General features: G+C 40.4%; 1 protein-coding gene across 5 annotated transcripts in view; it reads left to right on the top strand.

Annotated features, from left to right (window-relative positions):
• Positions 1 to 19,831, top strand: part of hivep1 (HIVEP zinc finger 1) — a 208,168-nt gene that overhangs the window by 131,573 nt on the left and 56,764 nt on the right. For all 5 annotated transcript variants that reach the window (XM_043719025.1, XM_043719026.1, XM_043719023.1 and 2 more), the window contains 3 exons: positions 6,131 to 6,261; positions 8,685 to 8,860; positions 10,790 to 10,891. In XM_043719025.1, coding sequence (XP_043574960.1) covers positions 6,131 to 6,261; positions 8,685 to 8,860; positions 10,790 to 10,891 — 409 coding nt within the window. The remainder of the gene's footprint in view (positions 1 to 6,130; positions 6,262 to 8,684; positions 8,861 to 10,789; positions 10,892 to 19,831) is intronic.

Below are 19,831 nucleotides of genomic sequence, written 5' to 3'. Positions count from 1 at the left end.
TGGACGAGGAAGCCGAAGCATTAAACAGCAGGAACTTTATTATCGTGGTGTCTATTCTACAGGCAGCAAGGTTAGAAAGAGCTGCTTGTCTGCCCAAAACAGCTGATGTCATCATTACATCACGTGAACAATTCAAAAGTGTACAAAATTAAACATCACACAACACCAGGTTATAGTCCAACAGGTTTATTTGGAAACACTTGCTTCCAAATTTGTACTTGCAGAATTACATTTTATTTTGCTCAAAAATTACATGAATCCATGTAAGATTCTGTAAATCCATTTTTTAGATTAGAATCAGTCTGAACATTGGGGCACAGACAATCTCACACAGGGCACCTCACACCTTCAATGCATTATCTGGGCCGACATGACACCAATTGTTAAAGTTCACTTGAGAATCTTACTTTTAAAAAGTTCTTCGATTTACATATGAAAGAATTGAAACCAACATGTTCATTCTAAAAGATGAGAGACTTAACAAGCAATCCAGGTCTTTTTCAATATATAATTTCATTCACATCATGCTGTAAACTTTTGCTATAAATTCTGTATCTGATAATCTTATACTCCACAACCATCTGATGAAGGTGCAGCATTCTGAAAGCTAGTGCTTCCAAATAGGCCTGTTGGACTATAACCTGATGTTGTGTGATTTTTAACTTTGTACACCCCAGTGCAACACAGGCATCTCCAAATCATGAATTCCAAAAGCGATAGTTCACTACACAAAGAAACAGCCTCCTTTCTGTCTTCAATCAGAGGTTCCTGCGAAGTAAATATTGTGAACATTTTCAATCATATTTACAATAGTCTGTAGGTTAGACATTCCAGAGGATGTTGATTCCTATATGGCTGTCAGTGGACCTCAAGTGCCTGTTTATTTTCCTTGTTGGCTTTAACCTCTGGTGTTCTATAAATGTCATCTGTCATTGACTTTTCCTGAGATGACTAAATATTTGGAGGCTTGCACAATGTAGTAACCTTCTCCACTTTAAGGTACTGTCTCCCTCAAATGCTCCAGTTGCTAATCTGTCTTCAGGTATATCAGGCCTCTGTTTGGCAAAATTATTTGTGGATCTTCAATTAATTAATGCTGTCCCTGGCATATTCATTCTGGTTGTCTATAGTTGATCTGTGTAATTTCTCCTCCATACTACATCATCTCTCATCTGTACAGTGTAGGATACTGGTCCAGTCTGTGCTCCAGTGATGAAAAATGTGTTGCTGGAAAAGCGCACCGGTCAGGCAGCATCCAAGGAGCAGGAGAATCGACGTTTCGGGCATAAGTCCTTCTTCAGGAATGAAGCTCTCTTCCTCCCTCTACAAGAAAAAAATCTCCTGCTCCTTGGATGCTGCCTGACCTGATGCACTTTTCCAGCAATACATTTTTCAGCTCTGATCTCCAGCATCTGCAGTCCTCACTTTCTCCAGTGGTGGCCTGTACCCATATCTCACCAATCTTCATCAATAATTCTTGACTTTTTTGGAAAATGCAGCAGTTGACCTTGTTCTCTCATTGCAAAACCTAATTCTGTGGTTTCCTATCAACAATGTCTTTAATCATTGGTGGTTTCAGCCATTCAAATACTGTGAGCTAATGATTCTTTACCATGAGTAATGTCTGAGAACTTTTAATCATTTAGTAGATTGTATTCTGATACTTTTACAAAAGCTGACTGTGTCTTTTGGATTGTGATTCTTGTTCTCAAGTTACATTTAAATAATGTTTCATTATTTGAACAAACCTTTGTGCTACACCATATGTAGCTGGGTATGAGGAGCTGATGGTATTTGTTGAGTTGCATCCTGCTTTAGATACTCCGTAAACTCTTGTGGTATGAACTGTCGACCATTGTCACTAACAAATTCTTCTGGATAACTAAACCTTGCAAAGATCTCCCCAAGTCCTTCAGTGGTTTTCTCTGATGACAACCATATCTTCATGATGGCAACCTCAGGTCATTTAATATGTACGACATATTATGAAAACTATTTGGTCTTCAAAAGGTCCTGTTAATATGCATTATTTGCCAATGGCCTTTCTGGCTATTCCCATGGCACTAATGAAAATAGTAAGCGAACTCTTGCACTCGCTGCACATATTCTATCTTATTCTCAATTTCTGAATTGTGCTCTAGTTATCAACTTCATTCTGAGAATGTTATAGTAACCTTTGTTTAGTTGATTTAGCACACAGTTTCTTAAATATTGTGGAATGATGATCCTCGTTCCCCATAGGACATCCTGTTTGCACGGGTAGTTTCAGCTTCCATGTGGCTTTAGTTCTAGGATTATTCCTGTGAACCTGCCATGAATTACGATGTCTATCAATTTTGTTACGAGAAGATCATTTCTAGTGTGCTAGTGTGAGCTAATAGCAACTAGACCCACATCTGCATAGGCTCACTGCTAGAAAAGGTATCTTTTTGTGTCCCAAAATTGTGGTCAGTGTTCTGATATCTTAGTAGCATAAGTTCCTGGCCATACCGGTATTGATGGAATCATTTTTGGCATGAGATGATTCTTAGAGTTTATTTCTCTACCTGTGCATAACTCGTTTCTGTTTTCTTTGACAATTTTGATGCAAGAGCCACTGATATTGCTTCACCATTAAGGATACCTGACAAACATCCGTTCCCACTCTGTGTGGTGATGCATGCTAGTTGCAATGATAACTTTGGGTCAAAATGGGTCAGGACTTCTGACTTTAATAAAATCTCTTTTGGCTTGTGTCAAGGCTCTTTTCATTTCCAGTTCTTGTTTTGGCATGATAAATTGTGCAATGGATTAGGAATGGTTGTAAGTTTTTGACAAATCTACCACAGCAAGCTCAAAAATTATTGTAGTTGGTTTACATTTTGAGGTGCTGGTGCCTCAGTTATGATTTACTTTTGAAGGTGACTTGTGTACTGTTGTCCTTTAGCATCACTGATATGACCTAAATATTTGATGGAATATTTAAATAATTCATATTTGTCTTTTTCTTGTTCTTAGGCCATGATTTTCAAGTCTGTGCAGTGTAGCATCTAAACTATGGTGATGCGCTTCTTTGTTTCTCCCTTGACTAAAATGTCATTGAGGTAACACTAGACTCCTTGCAATCCATTTAAAATCTAATCCATGACACTTTAGAATAATACAGGTGCAGATGTGATTCCAAATAGAATTCTGTTGTATTTAAATAGTTTGTTACAATTGTCAGGTACTTCTGTGACTCAGCATCTGAAGATAGGTTTGACTAATTTTACTGAAAAGCTGATCTCCAGATAGTCCAGCAAATAGGTTATTAACTAAATGCAAAGGATGCTACTCAGCTTACTATACCGGATTAAAAGCAACCTTAAAATCACTGCAGATCATTCTGATCCATCTTTCTTCACTACTGGTACGATAGATGTAGCACAATTGATGTTGTAGAGGATCAAGGATTCTCATCTTAACCAGCCTTTCTAATTCTGTCTCGATCTTTGGTCTGATTACATAGGGCACTGATTTAGCCTTGCAATGTTTTGCTTGATTCTCATTCTTGCTTTTCAGTTTGGCAGAGATCTTTTCATGCTTCCCTGATCCCCACTGAAAATAATGGCATGTTCCTTTAGAATTTCTGATCAGTCTCAGAATCTGATATGCTGAGTTTGATTTTCTCCAGCCATGTTCTTCCCAATAAAGCTGGAAAATTTTCTTTGATAACCTGTGGGGACAAATCTTCTTACTGACCATATAACTGTACAATCACATTGATACAAACCCTAAAGACTCGACTTTGCCTGTGAATGTTCTTAGTACAATTTTTGAGGGTTGCAGCGCAGTGTGATTCTGCTACTTCTGATACTTTCAGGTATCAATGAAGCTGCCACTCTGCTGTCGATTTCCATTCTCAGCAGTTTTCCATTCAGGTAGAGAGTGACCAGCATCACTTAGTATCACCAGAAATGGTCTAATAACAGCTCCTCTTTGGAATTGAGTCTAGGCTTTTCTTTGTGCCCTTTTTGTACCTAGTAGATTTTTTTCCAAATATTCGGTTTCTGTACTTTGCTTTATATTGTTGATGTTTCTTCCTCAAACACAGCCATTTATATGCCCTTTTTGGCACAGCTTCCTATACCATCAATTTGCTGCTGCATAGCCTGTTTTTCCATACCAATGACAATTTTGAGTTTGCGTTTGAGCTTGTCTGTCAGTGGTCATTTTGTGTACTCTGAGGCTGAAATTAGCTGCTGCGTTTCCTTGGCTGCTAGTTCTATAAAAACTGCTTTTTCCAGTACATTATCTATGTCGAGGTTATTTTCCTTTTTAGTAATCTATTATGGATTGCTTCAATCTTGTGTCCCTAATATGAAAGTTAGCTTTCAGCTACTATTTTCATTTTGCTCACCCTATAAAATTCCAGGCAAGTATCATGCTATGCTGAGTTAAAGCTCAGTACAATGTGGTGCTGCAAAAAAGGCATATTTCTCCTATCTTAATTTCTTACCTAGTTTTACTTCTATTGCAGTTTTTCCTCAATAGCATTTCCTTAAGAGAAGTGTAAAATTGGAATTTACTTTTGGCTTTGTTCTTTAGAGGTTTACAATAAAGTATTGAAGATGTATTAAACTACTTATCTTTATAAAATTGGTGGCAATTAAATGTTTAGCTCGAGGCTTGTCACCATTCCCGTAAGCAGAATAAATGAACTAAAACCCTGAGAGAGAATATCTAACTGCATGGCTTTATGTAAAGCCTGTTATCTAGAACTGCTTGTATTCACTAACGTATTATTAAGTTATCAGTAGTTGACAATGAAACTTTTCTCATCAGGTGTCACCATCATCTGGCAACTGATCTAACCTTGTAGGTGAAATGTGGAGGAACTTAGTCATAGAGTTTTACAGCGCAGTGAAAGGCCCTTTTGGACCATTGTGTCCATGCAAGTCATCAAACCTCCATCTATTCTAATCCTATTTTCCAGCATTTGCTGGTAATGCTACTGTGTTACGAGCGTTCATATAAATATTTCTTTGTTTTCATGCTTTTTGCCTTTACCACCCTATTAGACAATGAATTCCCCCACCTTACCTCAGTTCCAACCTTCCAGCTCAGCACTGTCCTCATGATCTGTCCTACCTGCCAATCTCCCTGCCCACCTATCTGCTCCACCCTCCCCTCTGACCTATCACCTCCATCCCCACCCCCATTCACCTATTGTACTCTTTGCTACCTTCTCCCCAGCCCCAACCTCCCCTCATTTATCTCTCCACCCTGGAGGCTTCCTGCTTGTATCCCTGATGAAGGGTTTTGCCCAAAAGGTCGATTTTCCTGCTCCTCGGATGCTGCCTGACCTGTGCTTTTCCAGCACCACTCTGATCTAAACTCTGGTTTCCAGTATCTGCAGTCCGCACTTTTGCCTAATGAATTCCAGATACCCATGAGCCTCTGGATGGAAAAAGATTACCCTCAAATTCCCTGTAAACCTCCTGCTCCGTACGTTAAAACTGTGCTCCCTGGTTATTGACTGCTGTACTGAGGAAATATTTTGTCCTATTTACCTGGTCTAAACCCCTCAGAATGTTGTACACTTCATTCGATTCCTCCCTCAGCTTTCCTTGCTCCAGGGAAAATAACCCCAGATTATCTGGACTGTTCAGAGCTGAATCACTCCAGCCCATGCAACATACTGGTTCAATCTCTCATGCACTGAGTGCAATCACATCCTTTCTATAGTATGGCAACCAGAACTGCACACAGTACTTAAGCTGTGGCCTAACTAATGTTATACATAGAGCCATCATGAGCTCCTTGCTCTTGTATTCAGTGTCCCAACTAACAAAGGCAGGAGTCTATCTTATCCATTTACCTACCTCCTGACGCCTTCAAGGATCTATGGGCATGCACGCCAAGGTGCCTCTGATCATCTGTACTTCCTAAAATTCTACTATTCAATGTGTGCTCCCTTGCCTTGTTAATCAACTCAACATGCATCACCTCACACTCTTCAGGGTTAAGTTCCATTTGCCATGAGCTAATATAAAAATCAACCGTAATTTGGTAATTATTCAATTTAAAACTCATATTATTGTTTTTATCTAGAGCATGCACTTACCTTCTGGAGCTATTATTACATAAACTATTTGTGTGTTTTGGATAGGCATTGAGCAATCAAACAGCTGCAATCAGTGAACCTAAGAGTAAGGACGAGTGTGAAAATCAAGAAGTTAGTGATCCCGATAAAGAGCATGCTGCAATTGAACCAAGGCGAATCAGGATCTTCGATGGGGGGCAAGTTTATACTTAAAACCTTTTTCTTTAAACCATTTTTTTTAAAAAGGATTTGTAGAATGGTAAAGTAACTTGCATTTACTTTTCAATTCATTCATGGGATGTGGGCTTCACTAGTTAAACCTACATTGTCCATTCCTAGTTGCCCTTGAGAAGATGGAGGTAAGCTGCCTTCTTGAACTGCTGCAGTCCACTTGGTGTAGGCATACCCACAATTCTGTTAAGGAGGGAATTCCAAGAAATTGATGCAGTAACACTGAAGGAACAGTGGTACATTTCCAAGTCAGGATGTTGATTGGCTGAGGGAGCAATTTGCAGGTGACAGTTTTCCCATGTATCCTTCTGGATGGCAGTGGTCACAAGACTGAAAGGTGCTGTCTAAAAAGCCTTGGTGAATTTCTATAGTGCATCACAAAGATAGTACACATTGTTGCTACTGATTGTCAATGATGCAAGGAATGGGCATTTGTAGATATAGTGCCCCTCAAGTGGGCTGCTTTTTCCTGATTGTTATCAAGCTTGTTGAGTATCGTTGGAGTTCATTCAACTAGGCAAGTGGGGGAGTATTCTATCATATACTAAGATGTGCTTTATAGATGATGGTCAGGCTGTGGGGTTCTTTCTTAATTGTACTTGAGAGTACTGTTAAACAAAGACTCACTTTACCAAAGTTTTTTGTCTTGCATTCTTTAGGACAATTCACAAGAAGGGCAATTTAAAGGGAAAACCAATATTTCTACTATATGAGAGGAGAATACTGAAAATGTCAGCTTGTAGACCCTGATTAGGACAGGCATTGCCACGGAAAATAGACCAGTGTTTGGTGCCAGGCTTTATTTAAAGTTTAAACCAGGTAGGTTGACTCTGACTGGTCAAATCATTGCCCTGAGAAATGAACTGGCAAATGACTGTCACCTATTTTCAGTTAAAGTTGGTGAGCTGATTTATCTTCAATGGCAATGCCTCCACCAATCAGAGGCTGCTTGCTAATCAATTAGCATTCTCCGCTCATCTTAGTTCAAATTGTTAGTTTTCCCCTTAAATTGGCATTCTTCTGAATTGCCCTGAAAAGTGGAATATGAAAAGCTTCAACTCAACTGTTGTTTTCTGCAGTGCTCAAATTGTGTAGTACTAAGTGGCTGTTTTTAGCTATCATCTAAATTGAGCATATGATGAAAGCATGAGGATTCTTCTAGGATTTGCTTATTTGTCTGTGAATTTCCTTTTAGTTGATAGCACTCTGCTGCCATAACTGTGTTACAGAATTTTGCTTATGTGTTTCACCTGATCTGTCATTGTTAGCAAAATGTTAGAACTGAGATTCAGAATCAGAAAATATGGGAAGCAACTAGAGTGCAATGAGATAAAATTAGTGAAAAAAGAGGCATGTTGTTGAAACTTTTAGCCTTGCATTCATTAGAATAATCACACAAATGTCAAATTTCAAACAATTGCAACAATTTCTACAACAGGAAAAAAGGGTGCAGATTGATTCACCAATGTGCTACCGTGGGTAAAGCAGCAGAGAATCATAGGCTCCCAGGTAATTCAAGAAAATCTTGAACCATAGTGCTTCTGCTTAACAACAACTCATCGAGGCTTCTTTGGTAGTATCTTTTAAACCTGTGACCCATTCCATTTGAAAGGACAAAGGCAACAAATGAGTGCAGACACCATCGCCAGTAAGTTCCCCTTCAGGCCACACTGTCCTGACCTGGAACTGTATTGACATTCCTTCGTTCTCATTGGCTGAAAATCCTGACACTGACTTCCTAACAGCATTGATGGTATTTTTATACTCCAACGGGTCTCTCAGTTCAAGAATACACCACCACCGCCTTCTGCATTTAAGGACAGACAAGATATGCTGCCCGAGCCAATGATACCCAAATCCCATGAATGAATAAAAAAATGTAACAATGTATGTTGTTTTAAACAAACATAAATGAGCCATGTTATGAATTCAACTCATCATCTTAAATTGTTTTTAGTACACGCAGGATTGTTCAGCAAGTGCAGCTCAATCATGGAGTCACATCTAATAGTTGAAGGGCATCGGCCAGTCACAGGAAAGGAGAGATTGATGTTTGATGCAACCAGCTTCGAAAATATGAGGAATGGAGGCTCACTTAAATTTTGTGTTACTAATTAGCTTCTTCAGAGTGGGTTACTTAGACACCCTATAGCTGGGATATTTAAACTAAAACTTCTCATGTTTTTGGTGGATTATGATGTGTTTTCATGCTTTTTACTAATTCCTGCTGAGGGTGGGGGATAAATTTACCCTCAAGTTTATTTGTGAATGTGATGTATTCATTCCATTTCAGTCTTCATCTCCACTGGTATGCATACAAATATTTTGGAAACTTGAAAGACAAAAGTAGTGGCAAATTATAATCCAATTGTATTCTTTATTTTTAAAGATATAAATCAAACGAAGAATATGTGTATGTTCGGGGCAGAGGAAGGGGAAAGTACATTTGTGAGGAATGTGGAATACGTTGCAAGAAGCCAAGTATGCTGAGAAAGCACATTCGTACCCATACTGACCTCCGACCTTATCACTGCAATTATTGCAACTTCTCCTTCAAAACAAAAGGTAAATTGATGATGCTGTATACAGTGGCTTTAGATGCTTACTTTGTCTCCTAAATCACCTCTGTTTATAATAATACTTCAAATCTATTTGCACGCTTTATGCAACATCCTTTCTACAGATGGCTGAAATTGTTGGGGGGGGGCTTCTCTTAGTGTCATTAAGTCACAGCTCCAAAGATGGAGAATACAAAATATCCAATATGTGTAAATGTCCTGATATTTTCTTCTCTCTATTTCTTTTTCATTCCTCAATCCACAACATTTAATTTTAAGAGTAAGACAAAATATTTTAAGATTTGAGAATGGACTCTTGGATTAGAAAGTCTACAACCTATCGACAAATGCATCGAGTTAGACCCCATCTACCACCCCCTGAGAAGAAGAACAGGAAATGACATCCCCACAGGAAGTGATACCACCAACCCAAAGAAACCCAAACATATAAATAGAAAGCAGGAATCATGAACAGTGGTTCGCCTGGAGGTCCATTGAAAATGTTACCTAGTAGAGTGACAAAACATCTGGAAATGAACCTTCCAGCTCAGTGAGCAAACCTACATCCAGAACCTCAATCTGAGCTACAAGTCTTCTCAAAAAATGTCTGCAACCTGCATTTAATTTGTGGGGATGTTAGCAAGGCTACATTTGTTGCCTAAAACCCGTTCTCATGCTGCTCCCAAAATGGCAATTGATTATATATACACCATAAAACCCTAGTTTTTGCATAAAAAGGAATCTGCCAAATAGGTATGCCTCAGTTATTCAACAACAGGCCTCTTTCAGGATTGTGTTAGCTCAATAGGGAGAGGGAATGGAACAGTAATTTCTATATCTGCTACTTTGGGGTCACTACCACCTTGTTTACATCCAGTGAAGCAATTTAAAATGATTATGGCCCCCTTCCATGTTATTTTTCAAATAGTCTAATGCGATGTCTTGTGGCCTGTTGACATGGCAGAAAGAGCTTCAGTTTAACATTCGCAACTAAAAGAACAACAGCATCAATAATTCAGCACTTCCTCAGCATTACAGAAAGGTCACGCTAGACTTTGTGCGAAAGACCTAGATTAGATTTTAACTCACTAGCTTTCTACTCAGGCAAGACTGAACTAAGAATGATGCCTTTTTAATTGTTTTTTTTCCCAGTTCACTCTTCACTTCAGGGTACCGCTTCCTTGTTTTCCTCCTCCACCTCCCAATCCCACATCAGAATGGCCTTTCTATACATGTTACCATGAACAATGAATGTTGACAACTGTTGACCTGTTTTGCATTTTTCAGCTGACCAGCAATGATTGAACTCAAGCATGAATTTATCAGAACTGGTTATTGCTACTTGTTTGTTTTACCCTCTTACCAAAGATTACTTGTGTGGAAGTGCAGTTATTGAAGGAAAACGTTGCCCCAAAAAAAGTGTTAGAGCAATGTGAAGCTATATTCCAAAGCCAGAATTATACGGAACCTGGCTACCACCACTTTATAGAATGAAAATTTATTGCAATTTTATGTTCTAAACCATTTCACACAGGATCTAAAGCTGATGGCTTTGCTTACCTTCCTCCTCTTCGATATTTTTAAAATCAAGGTTTGGTGGCCCATTTGCTGACTGGGCTTGGCTTGTAATCTCATTGGAGGCCGGCACTGAATATGGTCCCTGACCTTGATTTTGTAACAAAAGTGAAACTGATGATTTATCTAGTAAGGATGTTCCTTTTTGATGATTCCAATAGTGCTCATGTCGGGCTTTTCATTCTTGGTTTCATACTGGTCTTTGCTGTTGAATTATTGATTAAATGGACATTGAAATGAAGTAGCTCAGTTTACATAATTGCTTGAATGAATCACTAAGAGATTTAGCTTCATTGAGCTAATGAAGTCAATATGGATTCCCATAAAAGCTACTCTAATGGTATTTTGTTTGTTTTCAAAGGAAACTTGACCAAGCACATGAAGTCTAAAGCTCATAGCAAGAAATGTATGGAAATGGGAGTGGCAGTTGCTCCATTTGAGGATCAAGATACTGATGAGACAGGTATGAACGTATTATAACGAGGGCAGATTTTAATGCTGCCTGCCCAGTGGAATCCAGGTGAATGGGCGTTAAAGTAACTGCAGTGATTTACACACACTCAGAAGTCACTGCTTTTTGCATCATATTTTTGTTTTGCTCTTTTCAGGTGAGTGATGCACCAGCCATTGGACTCTGGCGTCATTTCTTAAGTATGCAAATCCTTCTCTGATTAGGCCATTAGCATCCAACTACAATTTAAACTTGAGGCTACTCAGGGAAGCTATTGTGGCTTCCTTGTCATTGCAACCTGGGGTAGGCAGATTTGTGACAGGAAAATGAGCCAAAAAGTAAATAATTTATTGTTTGGTTTGATAGGTTGAGTGAGGGACAAGATTCTGGATCAGTGGTGCTGGAAGAGCACAGCAATTCAGGCAGCATCCGAGGACCAGCATCTGCAGTCATTGTTTTTACCTCAAGGGACAAGATTGACAAGTTAACATTCCGGGATTTAAATGTTTCAGGCAAGATAGGGAGGGATATAAAAGAAGTAGAGGAGTTACGTTACTAATAAGAGAGAATGTCACAATTGTACTCGGAGAGGTCACCTTGGAGGACTCATCCAGTGAGGCCATTTGGATAGAGCTCAGGAATCGGAAGGGTGCAGTCACTTTGGGATGTACCGCAGGACTTCCAATAGCCAAAGGTTGATTGAGGAACAAATATGTGCATAGATTATGGAAAAACGTAAAAACAACATGGTTGTTGTCGTGCTTGATTTTAACTTTACCAGTATTGATGAGGACTCCCTTAGGTTCATGAGTTTGGATAGAGATGTTGTGGTTACATTACCGCAAGTTATCTTTAACTCAGCTACTTATTAAGAAATCTCATGAACAATCAAGTGCTGAAACAATGATTTAAACTTTATTACACTTAGCAACCAGTATAAGACCCACCACCCCCCAAAAAAAAGCAGGTTAAGCCTCACAACTCATCTTGATGAGTTGTTGAATTTAACTATGATTCCAAGCAACAGTATCTGTCTGGAAGTGTCTAGGGTTTGATCCTTGTGTATTGTTACTCATTGAAGTCTTGCCAATGAAGGGTCCTGGTGCTGGATTCTTATACAGATTTTTCATCCTTCTGGTCTATGATTCTTTAGATTCTTTTATCCAAATTATTGTCATGTCTGAAACATCTGTAGCTTGCATTCTTATCTGTTCCTTGTTACCTTTCTCATTGATTGTTTGAAAAGACAGCTTTCCTGCAGTTAACTCCTTAAATTCTTCTGGGCCATCAATTATCCTTGTGGCATGTGTAATCAATTATCAAGCAGCTGTCAGATCAGTTTTGTTCTCGTAGCCTTCAGTCTATTTCCCAGTCATGGCTAATTGTTTTCAATTTCTGTATAAGTTTGTCCTTGTCCCTTAATAGTTTACTCCAGACAGATTTATTGCTGTTTCTTTCCACGTGTAACAGTTTATCTGCATTGATTCTTTCAATCCATGAACAGTTATTTAAAGGTCTGAAGTCTATAGTGTCACGGGAGAATTTGATCGATGTGTCCAGAATGACTTTTTTTGAAATAGTATGACACTAGTCCAACTAGGGAAGCATCCACACAAGACTTGGTATTGGCCAGATGATTGAGTGGGGAGCATTTTGGGATCAGGGATCATAATTCTATAAGGTTTTTACATTATTTTTAATGGTGATAAGAGTAGTTATAGAGTCACAGAGTTAGAGATGTACAAATGGAACAGACCCTTCAGTCCAACTTGTCCATGTCGACCAGATATCCTAAATAAATCAAGTCCCATTTGCCAGCATTTGGCCATATCCCTCTAAACCCTTCCTATTCATATACCCATCCAGGTGCCTTTTAAATGTTGCAATCGTATCAGCCTTTACCACTTCCTCTGGCAGTTCATTCTATACATGCACTACACTCTGCATGAAAAAGTTGCCCCAAAGTTCCCTTTTAAATCTTTCCCTTCTCACCTTAAAACAGTGAACTACCCCACCCCAGGGAAAAGATGTTTTCTATTTACGCTATCCATATCCCTCATGATTTTATAAACCTCTATAAGGTCACCCCTCAGCCTCCGACGCTCCAGGGAAAGTAGCCCAAGTCTATTCAGCCTCTCCCTCAAACCCTCCAATCCTGGTAACATCCTTGTAAATCTTTTCACAACATCATTCCTATAGCAGGGAGACCAGAATTGCATGCAGTGTTTCAATAATGGTCTAACCAATGTCCTGTACAGCCACAACATGACGCCCTAACTACTATACTCAATGCTCTGACCAATAAAGGCAAGCATACTAAACACCTTCTTCACTGGTTTGATTCCAGCCTTAGGCAACTACCTGTGTGGGGTTTGCATGTTCTCCCTGCGTCTATTTGGGTTTCTGCCAAGTGCTCCAGTTTCCTTCCACAATCCAAAGTTGTACAGGTTAGCTGGATTGGCCATGCGAAAAAATGCCCATAATGTTCAGGGATGTGTAACTTAGGTGCATCATTCAGGGGTAAATATAAGCTAGGGGAATGGGTCTGGGTGGGTTACTCTTCGGAGGGTTGGTATCGACTTGTGGGGCCGAAGGGCCTGTTTCCACACTGTAGGGATTCTATGATTCTATCCTGTCTATCTACAACTCCACTTTCAAGGAGCTATGAACCTACACTCTAAGGTCTCTTTGTTCAACAATACTCCCAGGAACATAGCATTAAGTGTATAAGTCCTGGCCTGATTTGCCTTTCCAAAGTGTAGCTAAACTAAACTTACTATATCTCCTATGTTCACATCCAAATCATTTACATATGTGACGAAAAGCAGTGGATCCAGCAGTGATCCTTGTGGCACACTGCTGATCACAAGCCTCCAGTCATAAGTCCTGAAGAAGGGTTACACCCAAAATGTCGACTTTTCCACCTGCTAATGCTGCCAGGCTTGCTGTGTTCTTCCAGACCCTGCCTGTCTATTCCAGTCATAAAAGCAACCTTCTACTACCACCCTCTGTCTGCCAACTTCAAGCCAGTTCTGTATCCAAATGGGTAGTTCTCCCTGTATTCCATGTGCCCTCATCAATCCTCTTTGTTACTTCGAAAAACTCAATTAAGTTCATGAGACATCATTTTCCATGCACAAATCTATATCTATAATCAGGCCTTGCCTTTCCAAATACATGCAAATTCTGGCCCTCGGATTCCCTCCAACTTATCCACCACCGATGTCAGGCTCACCGGTCTATAGTTCCCTGGCTTGTCCTTACCACTTTTATTAAATAGTAGTATCACGTTAGCCAACCTCCAGTCTTCTGGCACCTCACCTGTGGCTATTGATGGTACAAATATCTCATCAAGGGGCCCAGTAATCATTTCCCTAGCTTCCCACAGGTCCCAGGAATTTATCCACCTTTATACGTTTTAAGCCATCCAGCACCACCACCTCTGTAAATTGACATTTTTCAAGATGTTGCTATTTATTTTCCCACAATTTCTATCTTCTATGTCCTTTCCCGCAGTAAACACTGATGCAAAATACTTGTTTAGTATCTCCCCCATCTCCTGCGGTCCCACACATAGCTGGCCGTGATAATCTTCAAGGGGCCGTATTCTCTCTCAAGTTTCCCTTTTGTCCTTAATGTACTTGTAGAATCCCTTTGGATTCTCTTTAACCTGATTTGCCAACACTATCTCATGCCCCCTTTTTGACCTCCTGATTTCCCTCTTAAGTATACTCTTACTGCCTTTATACTCTTCTAGGAATTCACTCGATCTCTGCTGTCTATACCTGACACATGCTTCCTTCTTTTTCTGAACCAAAACCTCAAATTCTCTAGTCATCCAGTATTCTCTACACCTACCGGCCTTTCCTTTCACCCTAACAGGAATATTTTGTCACTGGACTCTCGTTACCTTATTTTTTGAAGGCTTCCCATTTTCTAGCTGTCCCTTTACCTGCAAACATCCACCCTCCATTAACTTTTGAAAGTTCTTGCCTAATACCATCAAAATTGGCCTTCCTCCAATTTAAACTTTAAATTTTAGATCTGGTCTATCCTTTTCCATCATTGTTTTCAAATTAATAGAATTATGGTCACTGGCCCCAAAGTGTTTCTCCACTGAAACCTCAGTCACCTGCCCTACCTTATTTTCTAAGAGTAGGTCAAGTTTTACACCTTCTCTATTAGGTACATCCACATACTGAATCAGAAAATTTTCCTGTACCCACTTAACAAATTCCACTCCATAACACTATGATAGTCCCAGTCTATGTCTGGAAAGTTCAAATCCCCTACCAAAACCACCCTATTACTCTTATAGAAAACTGAGATCTCCTTACAAATTTGTTTCTCAATTTCCCAGTGACTGTTGGGGGGTCTATAGTACAATGCCAGTAAGGTAATCATCCTTTTCTTTCTTCTCAGTTACATCTGAATAGCATCCCTGGACGTATTCTCACAAATATACTTCCTATGTTCAGCCGCAAAGTTATCACTAATCCAAAATCCAAAGGCAATCCTTTATTGCCCCCGCTTTCTATCCTCCTATACCCTGGAACATTTCTCTATTCGTGATGAAGGGCTTTTGCCCGAAACATCGATTTTCCTGCTCCTCGGATGCTGCCTGACCTGCTGGGCTTTTCCAGCACCACTCTAATCTAGACTCTGGTTTCCAGCATCTGCAGTCCTTGTTTTTACCCATTTGGCTACCAGTCCTATCCATCCCTGAGCCATGTCTCTGTAATTGCTATGATATCCCAGTCCCATGTTCTTAACCATGCCCTAAGTTCATCTGCCTTACCTGTTCAGCCTCTTGCATTGAAATAAATGCAGTTTAATTTATCAGTCCTACCTCTTTGTCAGCTTTGTTCCTGCCTGACTGTTTCAGACCGATCTCTTTTCTTACTATATCCTGCTTCCCCTCCTATGCCTCTCCACTCGTTTAATCCTCCAGGGCAGCTCTTGCAAATCTCCCTGCCAGTATATTAGTCTCCTTCCAATTCAGGTGCAATCCGTCCTCCTTATACGGTCACTTCTACCCCAGAAGAGATTCCAATGATCCAAAAATGTGAATCTTTCTCCCTTACACCAGCTCCTCAGCCACGCATCCATCTACTCTATCCTCCTATTCCTACCTTCATTAGCTTGTGGCACAGGGAGTAATCATGTTATTACTACCTGCGAGGACCTACTTTTTAAATTCCTGCCTAACTTTCTATATTCTATCCTCAGAATTTTGTCCTTTTCTCTTCCAGTGTCATTAGGTCCAATGTGTACAATGACCTCCTTCTGTTCCCTGGTCCCTGTCCCCTTTGACAATATTCTGCATTCTTTCCGAGATTAGAGAGATATGGGCCAAGTGCTGGCTAGTGGGACTAGATTAGGCTGGGACTGTACATCTCTATGATTGTCTATGTCCTTGATCCTGGGTCCAGGGAGGCAACCCACCATTCCGATGTCTCACTGTTGATTGCAGAAACATCTGCCTGTGCCTCTGACTAGAGAGTCCCCTATCACAATCGATTGCTTGGAACCTGGCATACCCTTTATTACGTTAGAGTCAGTCTTGGTATCGGAAACCTGGCTATCAGTGTTACATTTCCCTGAGAATCAATCACCCTTACAATTTCCAAAACAGCATTCTTTTTGATATGGGTATAGCCACAAGAGACTCCTGCACTACTTGCTTCCCTTTCCTGGAGATCACTCATCTACCTGACTGCATTTTTGGTTTATCTCCCTCCTTGCAACTACCATCCATCACATCCCCAGCTCCTGTAAATTCCTCATTGTCTCTAATTCCCACTCTATGCGATCCAATTGGATTCGCAACCAAACACACTGCCTGCAGACTCTCCCTAATCTCCCACATTGAACATGAATAGCACATCACTCTACTAAAGGCCATCTTTACACCTCAACAATCTGAAACCCAGACAATAGCACACTCTTACTGCTCTAAAAACAGTGCTCCAGGCTAGCTTAGTACCTTTTTTTTATATTTTTAAAGTTTAATTGAGACAGATCTCAATAAAAGCATAAAATCAAAAAAGAACCCATTCTACTCATTATTGTAGATTTACAAAAAAAAATGTAAGGTTACACTTTAAAACTAGCCACTTAACTGCTTTCCTACTGTGAGCTCTCCCACACAGGTTTCTCCAAGGTCCGCTGTGAATTTCTCTGATTGTTTATTGTCTTAGAATGATTCTGATATCCAGAGATGCTTGAAACTAAACAGCAAAGGCAGTTACCTGTGCAGGTTATTACTGGGTCAGACAGCTGTGCAGGTTTACTTTTCCACTTGAATCACTTCCCATTTTAGCACTACCTTTGTCTCCCTTCCTGTTTTTAAAAGTGCCATTGTTTTGATCTTTTCTCCCCCAAAGTACCAAAACAATTCAACAGTTGAAAAACAGTAATTACTGCTCTGAGAATTTGAGGAAGTCAGTTCCCATATTGAAAATACCTCAAAAAAGGAGCAGCTCTTACAGCCATTTTTTTCCTCATCCCCCATCTTAGCTTCCCCCCACCTGTTAAGTACTTTCACCCAAGGATCCTGGGTAATCTAACTATTTAGTCAGAAACTGGGGAATGGATAAATGCACATTTGACATTTGAAAGTCTGTTCAAGGCCAGTTTATTAGAGTTCAGACCTCGCATGCTTTTGTGAAAATGAAGGATAAGGATGACAAGAAATGTTGAGAGAAATTGAGATCTTAGTCAAAAAGAAGAAGGAGACATATGTAAGTTTTAAGAAACTGACCAGACGCAACCCTTGAAGAATACAAAGGTAGCAGGAACAAATTCAAACAATGGCATAGGAGGCCTAAAAAGGGCCATCTTTGACAAACAGGTTTAAAAAAATCCCAAGGCTTTTTATACATTTGTAAGCAGCAAGAGGATACCAAGGGACTCATAAAGGAGGAGGGCATGGTGGATGGTGAGACTTGGGATGTGTATGGAGATATTCTAGGGCATGTCAGTTGTCAGAAAGGAGGTGATATTGGGTGGTTTTGAAAAGCATTCAGGGAGGAAAGTCCCCAGGATCTGATGGTTTCTAGGAGAAAGTGAGGACTGCAGATGCTGGAGATCAGAGCTGAAAAATGTGTTGCTGGAAAAGCGCAGCAGGTCAGGCAGCATCCAAGGAGCAGGAGAATCGACACTTCGAGCATAAGCCCTTATCTCCAGCATCTGCAGTCCTCACTTTCTCCTTACCCTCCTCATTCCTGAAGAAGGACTTATGCCCGAAACGTCGATTCTCCTGCTCCTTGGATGCTGCCTGACCTGCTGCGCTTTTCCAGCAACACATTTTTCAGCTCTGATGGTTTCTATCCCAGAATGCTGAGGGAGGCAGGTGAAGAAATTGCTGGGGCCTTGTGCAAAATCTTTATACACTCTTTAGTTATCGGAGAGGCCCCAGAGGCTTGGAGAATAGCCCGTGTTATTCCTTTGTTTAAGAAGAGCAATGGGGATAATCCAGGAAATTACAGGCCGGTGAGCCTTGCATCAGTAATAGAGAAATTATTGGAGAAAGTTCTTAGGAACATGATTTACTCATATTTAGAAAAAATGGACTTACTAGTGATAGGCTTTGTCTCACAAACTTGTTTGAGATATTTGATGAAATGAGGAACATAATTGATGAGGATGTTGTCTACATGGACCTCAGCAAGGCCTTTGACAAAGTATGAAAATGTGTTGCTGGAACAGCGCAGCAGGTCAGGCAGCATCCAGGGAACACGAGAATCGACGTTTCGGGCAGAAGCCCTTCTTCAGGAAGCCCGAAACGTCAATTCTCCTGTTCCCTGGATGCTGCCTGACCTGCTGCACTGTTCCAGCAACACATTTTCAGCTCTGATCTCCAGCATCTGCAGACCTCACTTTCTCCTTTGACAAAGTATCTCATGGCAGGCTTATACAAAAAGTGAAGTCACATGGGATCCATGGTTAGCTGGTAAGATGGATACAGAACTAAATTAGAAGATAGAGAGTTGTGGTAGAAGGGTGCTTTTCTATCAGGAGATCTGTGACCAGTGATATTCTGCAGGGATCAGTTTTGGGACCTCCATTGTTTGTTTTATACATTTAAATAATTCAGAGGAGAATATAGGTGGCCTAATTAGTAAGTTTGCAGATGACACAAAGATTGGGGGATCTCCACATAGTGATGACGATTGCCAGAGTTTACAGCAAGTGTTGCCAGGGTTGGAGGGCTGGAGCTATAGGGAGAGGTTGAACAGGCTGGGACTGTTTTCTCTGGAGTGTGGGGGCTGAGGGGTGACCTTATAGAGGTTTATAAAATGATGAGGGGCATGGATAAGTCGTTTCCCTGGGGTGGAGGAGCCCAGAACTAGACAGCATAAGTTTATGGTGAGAGGGGAAAGATATAAAAGGGACCTAAGAGGGATCTTTTTCACACTGAGGGTGGTGCGTGTATGGAATGAGCTGCCAGAGGAAGTGGTGGAGGCTGGTACAATTGCAACATTTGAAAGGCATCTGGATGGGTATATGAATAGGAAGGGTTTGGAAGGAAATGGGCCAAGTGCTGGCAAGTGGGAGTAGATTAGGTTAGCATATCTGGTTGGCATGGACGGGTTGGATCAAAGAGTTTGTTTCCATACTGTACATCTCCATGACTGTCTATAAATAGGCTGGAGACGTGAGCTGAGAAATGGTAGATGGAGTTTGCTCTGGACAAATGTGAGGTAATGCGTTTCAGGAGGAATTATATAATAAATGGCAGAACCCTTAGTGGCATCAACATACAGAGAGATCTAGGTGTACAGGTCCACTGTTCACTGAAGTGGCAACACAAGTGATAAGGTGGCAAGAAGGTGTATGGCATGCTAACCGTCATTGATTGGGGCATAGAGTATAAAAATTAGAAAGACATGTTGCAACTATTTAGAACATTAGTTAGGCCACATTTAAAATATTGTGAACAGTTTTGGT

This window comes from Chiloscyllium plagiosum, chromosome 29 (assembly GCF_004010195.1).
Source record: "Chiloscyllium plagiosum isolate BGI_BamShark_2017 chromosome 29, ASM401019v2, whole genome shotgun sequence".
Taxonomy (NCBI): domain Eukaryota; kingdom Metazoa; phylum Chordata; class Chondrichthyes; order Orectolobiformes; family Hemiscylliidae; genus Chiloscyllium; species Chiloscyllium plagiosum.
This window is presented reverse-complemented; position numbering and strand designations above follow the sequence as displayed.